Genomic DNA, 8,129 nt, shown 5'->3' with positions numbered 1-8,129 from the left:
GTTTGAATATCAGGAAAAGAGTCTTCCCCTAGAGGGTGGTCAGATATTGAACAAGCTCCCCAGGAAATGGTCACAGTCCCAAGGCTCTTGAGAAGAGCTCAAGAAACATTTGGACAATGCTATCAGGCACAGGGTGGGATGGCTGTGGTGTCTGCGCAGGGCAAGGATTTGGACTCGATAATCCTTGTGGGTGCCTTCCGGGGTATTCAGTGATTCTATGAAGGCTGAGCTCTGGGCGCAGTTGCTACTTCACCTCCACAGCCAGACATGTCCAGTCAATGAACCTCTTCCTGATAGCAGCCATTCTTCAGAGGATGGACAAAGTGGTGAAAGATTCTGTGGTGGAACTTTTATCTCTCCATGTCCCAACACCACATTCCTTGTAGACTATACTTGCCTACATTGACCTGGTCTCACTGCAATGTTCCAAGGGCTGAAAGAAACTGTTAAAGGCTCCACCAACTCCAACAGTTCAATGACAAAAACTTTTTTGGTCTTCATAGAGGTTTTTATCATACCAAAAAAAAAAAGGAGGAATTGTTTCCAGGTGGAGCATTTAAGCATAACAAAAGAATTCTGGCATGCAGTTTTTGTGTGTAGTGGACCCTCTAACCACAAAGAAGTGGAAATTTCATGGCATGGAAAGAATTGGCAGATGTGGACCAAGTTATCCTGGTGCACTACAGAAAGAGAGGTTCCACATGAACTTTCCCTCCACAGAGATTAAAGTTGGCCATGGATGCCATTAGCAATGAAATCCCTTTGGCATCTGGAATATCATTATCCTGCTAGCTTTGCAAGATTTAGAAGGCAGAAAGTAACCCAATGTCTGACTCAGCAAACTTGATGTAAGCCTGTGTTACCAGTCGCTACAGAGGCAACCCCAAACACCTCACCTCCTCCCAAAAGAAAGATTGAGCAACATCTCTTTCCCTGGTCATCTTGGGAGAGCATTTGCAGGGGAAATGACACAGAGGCAATGGCTCAAATGCAGCATAACTTTAATGAATCAGGAGAGGGAAATTAGATCATTTTGAGCAATGGTCATAGTGCTGTGAGCACAAGGGACAGATAAGAGATTGTGCCCCATGGCTGTGGCTGAGAACTCTCTAGAAGTCCATCTGCCTGCCCTACAGAGGGAGCAGGGCCAGCAGGTCCTCCCCAGGATGGCTGTGTGGGTCTCACAGCCCAGGGGAGCACAAGGGAGCAGGGACACAGGAGGGAAAGGAGAGAGAGGCAGAGGGCAGAGGCAGGGATGTGCTGTGCTTCCCAAGAGTCCTTTTGCAAGTGGTGCTGGGGTTGCTCAGCCATTCAGGATACAACAAACTGATGCTCCATCTCCAGTGAAGTACCATCTTGTTGAGTCTTTACGTTCATACCTTGGAATCATTGCCAGCAGCTTCAGCAGGGGAAGCACCTCCTGCCACAGAGGCCACTGCCCAAGCCGGAGAGGCCAAAGCCCCCAGAGTTGATGGGCACTCCCTGAGAGCTGAGGATGCTGCCAACAGCAGCCGAGGTGGAGGATCCCACGGCGGTGTTCTGTGGGAAGGAGCTGAGGATGGGGCCGGGCAGGGTCACCACCACGGGCGAGGGTTCGATGATGACGGTGGAGTCCTGGCACTGCCTGACACAGGGCTCGTTGCAGCTGTTGGCCAGCGGGGTGGGGCCGCAGGGCTGGCAGGGCCGGCACGGGGTGTAGCAGGACATGTCTTGGGGCTGCAGATGCACCTGTGAGACAGAGTAAAGGGGTAGAAAAGCATAAGAGGTAAGTGACTAGAAGCCTGTAGAACACCACCACAAGGGACAGAAGACATGAGCTCACACAAAGAGCTAGAAGGATCATAGGGAGGCCCACACGCTTCTCCTTCTCCCAGAGCCTGAAAGAGACTTGCAAAACACAACCAAGACCCAGGGGATCCCTTCCTAGCCCATATCACAGGAGACACCTAACTGAGCTCCAACTTCTCTCCATGTCACCCCTTTTGTACCCTTCCCTCTCCCATAGAAAGCAACCCCAGGATCAGCTAGAGAAGAAAGAGACAGTTTTTTGCTGAAAAATCCCATGGAAGGGTAATGATGAGAATGAATAAAAGAAGAATAAAGAGCTTCAGAATTACCTTGTTCTGAAGGAGATTGTGTGGAGGAGAGGAATGGATGAGAGAGTGAGGAGATGGAACAGCTTTTATACTGCTCCTGTGCTGCCCCAGGCCCACAGTCACTGCATGAGGACAGTAATTTTCCAACAGACTCATCTCCAAAGCAAAATATCCCACCCTAATGCCCCAGGTTGTGTTTTGTTTTCCATCACCATTGCCAGTACATTTCCTCATTACTGACATGCCCATTATGCTATGTAGACTCCTTTCAAGTTCCAGGATGACAGATCCAATGATTTCCCAAGATGGATCATGCCACTGTCACCAGAAGATGCACCCTCAAGTGCAGGAGGGGTCTGTGCAGATGTGGAACATGGAACTGAGAAATTTGGCAATGTTCCTTTCAAACCCCATTACAGAAAGTTATGACTTATCCCCCCGCCAATGCAGGAGTCTGTCCGGGGTACACAAAGGCAGCTGTGCTTAATGATGTAACTTATCCTTCTCCCTCAATCCTGTACAGATTTACTTGGAACAGTCATCCCCTCCCATGGCAGTTTCTGGGGGACTCAAATCACTGCCTTCAGTCACCATGAAGAAAGAAAATGTCACCCTTCCTAAGGACCATGATTACAGTTATGGTGGAGTCAGGTCCCTCCTCGCTATATGAGGGGTGTGTTGGGGCTTGGCACAACACCTTGTTTGCTTCATTCTCCTCACAGTGCCATGAACTTTAGCTGCATGCCCTAAACCCTGACCAGCAGGAGTGACTTTCCCAAAACATGTTGACTGTCCTGCGAGCCCCTGAAGCTATGGGAGTGTTGACAAGAAGGTCACACTGACAGCAATGGCTGTTGTGGCTGCCTGAAGCTGTGTACTTGGATACAGCCCAGTGCTTGCACCAGCTTTCCTGGGTTATGTGTGGATCTGCCCTTGCTGGAGGGCAATTGTGTCCCTGCAAGGGACATGGGTCTACAGACACCACCTTCTGGCTTGGCCTCACACCAAAAAGCTGACACAAGGCCAACCCAAAATTAGAGCATGACTCGCCACAAGTAGGGAGAGTCTCTCCCTGGAAATTTGCCTACTGAAGGCATTCCCTTGCCCTCCTGGGATGCGTCCCAGCTACCTCCATGTCTTCAGGGCAGAGAAGTGCATCACATCCTTGATGTGGTTGGAGAGCTGGTTTTGTACCCAGGGCCATTATGAGCACATCCCCTCCCTCAATGTTCTCAGGTACGTGGCACTGCAGGGGTTGTCACTGACAACCTTCATTTACCAGGGAGCTGGACAAGTTCCTGCTTCCCCAAGGGTGCTGGGTTGTTCTCCAAGCAAGTCTTTTTGGGCATGGGAAATGAGGTATGCTGAAGCACAAATGCCAGGAGAATACTCAATGCATGAGACCATTGATGAGCCCCAACCAGTGGGGAGATGTTTTCTGCAACCCTTTCTATCCCTCCACAGAGCATTCAGGAGAGCTCCTCAACACAGCATGGTATCTTTGGCCAGGAGGCTTGTGCATCCTCTCCACCCTCCAAGTCTCTCCCAAGGTACATCTTCTCTCACAAAAGAGAGCTGAGAGCTCTAAGATTGTAACATATTTCAGTCTCCAGCCCATACTGCTGGAAGAGGTTTCTCATTTCCAAGTGCAGATCTCGTCATTTGTCCTTCTTGAATGCTAGAGGGCTCCTGTGGCCCAGTTCTCCAGACAATCACTTTATAGAATACTTGCTTTATAGAAGCCATGACCTGGAATGCATTAGCAGGCTTTCACTGGTTGGCTCTTGTCAGGCTGTCTTTTTTTTGACACCCATTCACTGCGGGGAAGGCTCCCCCACCTTCTCAGAACTCTTTTAGGGGATGCAGCAGCCTGGGAGATCTTGTAGGTGAAGACTGAGAGAGTCATTGTCTTCTCTGTCTCCACACTTCTTAGATTACCTTCCGTCATCTGAAAGACACCCCCTTCCTAAGCAGCCCAGGATATTGTCAGATCAGAATGACAGAAATGTGCCATTTCCACAAGGGCCCAGGGCTTTCTCATGGTGCCCTCCAGAACCCCTGTCCTCTGCTGTGAAGGTCTTTGGCAGCCATTCATCTCCAGCCTGCAGTGGGGAGCAGATTTTTCTTCCCCCAGTGCAGGACCTTGGATAAAGGAGTTAAGCAGTGCTGGCCCCACTCTAGGCCCTGCAGTGCACCAGGTGTGAGTGTCTGCCAGCTGGACTTTGTGCCCCTTGTCCCAACCCTTGGAGACCAACAGTTTCACAGATTTCTGTCCTCTGTACTACCCTTTTCCCCAGCTTGTATTTTGTCAATTTGTCTCTAAGGATTGTTACAGGCAACATCATCAAAGGCCTAAGTTAGACAAGATTAACATTTGCTGAACTTCCTTCACCCACCAGAGCTAGGCACAAAATCAGACAATGTAATGAGATTTGTCAAGCCTCTGGAAATCCATGCTGACACCTCACTGGCAACTTCTTTTAGCCTGAGAAATTGCTTCTGGGTTGATTTGCTCCATTTCTTTTGTAGGGATTGAGGTGAGGTTGCTTGACATGTCTCTTTCTTCATGGCCTTCTTGAAGAAGTCCATTGGCTTTCTGGCAGTCCTGAGATGTATTCTGTGAGTGCTGAGTCTTTCAAAGGTAGATCAGAGCAACCAGACATCAACCATGCCTCGTGGGGTGCACAGCATCAAGTCACACACATTCATCTCAGTCTGTTAATATGTTCCCACAGCTGATCCTGCCCTAGTGCAGGTAAACCTTTCCTGCTGATGACTTTCCAAGGAGCCCAATCTCTTGACACCAATTCCTGCTAGTAAAAACCAAGGCCAAGATTCCCTTGAGTACCTCCACCTTTCCTCTAATCCTCATCCTCAATGAAGCTACTCCTGTCAGCCTTTGGACTTCTCATCTACCTGGAAGAATTTTTTGTGCCTGTCAAATATTTGGCCAGGTTCAAACCCAGGCAGGCTTCGTTTGTCCCTAGTCCTGCATACTCAGACAAACTGGCAAACATTCTCTCCAGAGAAAAGCTCAGTAATAGGAAAAGAATTGAAACATCTTGCTACAAGAGGAACTCTATACAACTGCAATTCATTGCTCCAAGACAACATCCCCTGCATTCATGGGACCGCATCCCACTTCCAACGTATCTTCTGCTTCACTGACACAGCATCACACAAGGATATCCTTGGGTGCCTCATCTCAGCACATGAAAGGAGAGCAGGAATGTTGTAAATGAGGAAATGAAATGGCAGCACAGGTTGACAGAAACCAAAATACAACCTGCGCCACTAGGTAGAATATTTTATTTTTGAGGTGAGTCTGTTGGAAAATTACTGTCGTCATGCAATGTCTGTGGGCCTGGGGCAGTGCAAGAGCAGTATAAAAGCAGGTCCTTCTCCTCACTCTCTCATCCACTCCTCTCGCCTTCATCTCCTTCAGTACAAGGTGAGTCAGAAGCTTTTTCTCTTCTTTCTCTTCATATTCCTCCAATGCACCACAGCTCATACCTGCCCCAGTCCTATGTGGGGTCTTGGAAGCGCTATCATGGGAGAGGGAACGGGAGGAAGGTCTGTCATCACCAGAGGCTCAAACTTGGTAAAGTGTCTCATGATCAATGGACTAGAAAGGAACCTCTTTGGGCTTCGTTGCTGTTCAGAGGATTATTTTGGGCAGAAAGGAAGGTGATACCTGTGGATCTCATGGCCAAGTCCCCAGCTTTTCCCTAACTTGTGACTTATGTACTCTTAGTGGGGTGAAAGACTGCTCTTCATCCACAGCTTCTGTTCCACTTCCCCCTTCCCTCTGTGCCAGGTGCATCTGCAGCCCCAAGACATGTCCTGCTACACCCCGTGCCGGCCCTGCCAGCCCTGCGGCCCCACCCCGCTGGCCAACAGCTGCAACGAGCCCTGTGTCAGGCAGTGCCAGGACTCTCACGTGGCCATCCAGCCCTCGCCCGTGGTGGTGACCCTGCCTGGCCCCATCCTCAGCTCCTTCCCACAGAACACCGCCGTGGGATCCTCCACCTCGGCTGCTGTTGGCAGCATCCTCAGCTCTCAGGGAGTGCCCATCAACTCTGGGGGCTTTGGCCTCTCGGGCTTGGGCAGTGGCCTCTGTGGCATGAGGCGCCTCCCCTGCTGAAGCTGCTGGTGATGGCCCTGGGGAAGGAAGCCAGGGACTCCCAGGATGGAACCGCCCTGGGGACCCAGCACCGGCTTGTTGCTTCCTGAGGGGCTGAGCAAGCCCAGCAGCCCCTGCAGAAGGACGGGGCCAGCCTGGGCTCTTGGGAAGCACAGCCCATCCCTGCCTCTCTCTCCTTTCCCTCCTGTGTCCCTGCTCCCTTGTGCTCCCCTGGGCTGTGAGCCCCACACAGCCATCCTGGGGAGAACCTGCTGGCCCTGCCCCCTCTGTAGGGTAGGCAGATGGATATCTCCTGAGATCTCCACCACAGTTATTTGGTGCAGACTCTTATCTGCCTGTGGTGCTCCTTTGGCTCAGATTTACTTAGTTTTCATCTTTTGACTCATTAAAATTCCGCTGCATTTGAACTGTTGCCTTATTGTCATCATTTCCCCTGTATATGCCCTTACAAAATGAGTAGGGGGGTTATTGGGTATGTTTGTACAGGGACTATAATCACAGGATTGTTTTTGACTATGCTTAGAAGGTGATCCTCTGTTTTTCGTACTTCTCTACCCATCTAGGGCTGGATAGAATGATTCAACACGGTTCAGTGACTAGAGCCCCACCAGAGGTGCTGTCATGTTTAAAAGGGAGATTTTCTTGACCCTTGGTGTTTAATTTGTCTGTCAGTGTCCCAGAAAAGCCGAGACCTTTGTGCTCCACCACCCAGTCAGTGTCCAGTTAGGGGAACCCTGCACTGAGTCATGCTGCTGGATCACAGGGCAGCTCGACTGACTCAGTCAGGGAAACATCCTCAGCCTCAGCGAGACCCTTCAGCAGGTCTTCCCACTTTTTGATGCCATAGTGAGTCTTCCATTGTATTTATGTGTGTTCCCAGCCAGAGACTGCAAACAACAATGAAGGACTGGCACAGACAGTTTATGGAACTATACTTTTCATAATATAAGATTGTGACAGGGTACTGTTTGAGGATTGCCAGTGGTAGTGTCTGACTGCAAAAATGTATTGAAGGAAATAAAGGAAAGCCAAGTTCTAATCCACAATAAAAGTATTCAGAGTGCACAGAATGTGGTTCTTATCCACCAAACATCCCAGGTTCAGCCTGTCAACTATCACAGCAGTTACAATGGGGTCTGGGCTCATGTTCCATTGCTGTTAACCAGCACCCCCAAGGTCCCTTCCCCCAGGCAGCATTCCAGCCATTCTGCCCCAAAACTGTAGTGATGCAGGGCGCTGTTGTGACCCAAGGGCTGGACACAGCATTTCTTCTTTTTGAACGTTATACAATTGGCCTTGGTCCATTGATGCAGCCTGTACAGATCCCTCTGTAGAACCTTTCTACCCTCTAGAAGATCAACAGTGACATTCAGCTTGGAGTCATCTGCAAACTTACTGAGAGGAAACAAGAATGCAAGGAGACTGAGATAAGAAGGGTTGCTTAGACCCCAAAACTGGCCAGGACTAGTCTTGCGGCTTGGACTATGATCAAGGGGCCTGGGACCATGTGTGAAGAGGAAAAGTGAGAAGTTCAGATGCGAAGAAGAGCTTGGAAGTCTTCATCAGAGACCACCAACGACCCCCAGATTTGGGAGGCACAAGTGCAGACAGGACCTAGAGCTACTTACCATACGAAGTGTGGCTAGGCGGGGTTAGGGAATGAATATGTATTAGGCATATTGTATAATCCTAGACTGTAGAGAATAAAAAGGAAACAGTCATTGCTTTTGGCACATACGCCTTTGAGAATGATCCCACATATGCCCAGCAGTAGATAAAATACCTATCTACTTTACAACTTTAACAAGTTGTGGAGTTGTGGAGAAAAGTGTCTTTTCCGTGTATCAGGTCCTTTGACCTGGCTTCATTTCATGGGCAATTAAATTTCC

The 8,129-nt window shown here is 49.6% G+C and overlaps 2 protein-coding genes across 2 annotated transcripts; one reads left to right on the top strand and one right to left on the bottom strand.

Annotated features, from left to right (window-relative positions):
• Positions 1-984: 984 nt before the first annotated feature.
• On the bottom strand, positions 985-3,311 carry LOC111943302 (feather keratin 1-like). The gene is made up of 2 exons (XM_023946301.2): positions 3,226-3,311; positions 985-1,728 (listed from the first exon to the last, which is right to left on the bottom strand). Exons 1-2 carry the CDS (start codon positions 3,298-3,300, stop codon positions 1,402-1,404), a joined length of 402 nt encoding a protein of 133 aa, XP_023802069.2. The 5' UTR covers positions 3,301-3,311; the 3' UTR covers positions 985-1,401.
• A 42-nt stretch (positions 3,312-3,353) lies between these two features.
• LOC111943294 (feather keratin 1-like) lies at positions 3,354-6,647 on the top strand. The gene is made up of 3 exons (XM_023946293.2): positions 3,354-3,455; positions 3,561-3,646; positions 5,914-6,647. The coding sequence occupies exon 3, from the start codon at positions 5,935-5,937 to the stop codon at positions 6,238-6,240; it is 306 nt and encodes a 101-aa protein (XP_023802061.1). The 5' UTR covers positions 3,354-3,455; positions 3,561-3,646; positions 5,914-5,934; the 3' UTR covers positions 6,241-6,647.
• Positions 6,648-8,129: the final 1,482 nt, after the last annotated feature.

This window comes from Cyanistes caeruleus, chromosome 27 (genome assembly GCF_971803275.1).
Source record: "Cyanistes caeruleus chromosome 27, bCyaCae1.hap1.1, whole genome shotgun sequence".
Lineage (NCBI taxonomy): Eukaryota > Metazoa > Chordata > Aves > Passeriformes > Paridae > Cyanistes > Cyanistes caeruleus.
Note: the sequence above shows the minus strand (reverse complement) of the source record. Positions and strands in the feature narration are given on the sequence as shown.

Excerpts from the sequence above, each read along its gene's own strand:
- LOC111943302 (XM_023946301.2), bottom strand. The coding sequence starts at position 3,300 with ATGGCCCTGGGTACAAAACCAGCTCTCCAACCACATCAAGGATGTGAT. Across the intron at positions 1,729-3,225 it reads TCTGCCCTGAAGACATGGAG|GTGCATCTGCAGCCCCAAGA; the intron begins GTAGCTGGGACG and ends TCTGTCTCACAG.
- LOC111943294 (XM_023946293.2), top strand. The coding sequence starts at position 5,935 with ATGTCCTGCTACACCCCGTGCCGGCCCTGCCAGCCCTGCGGCCCCACC.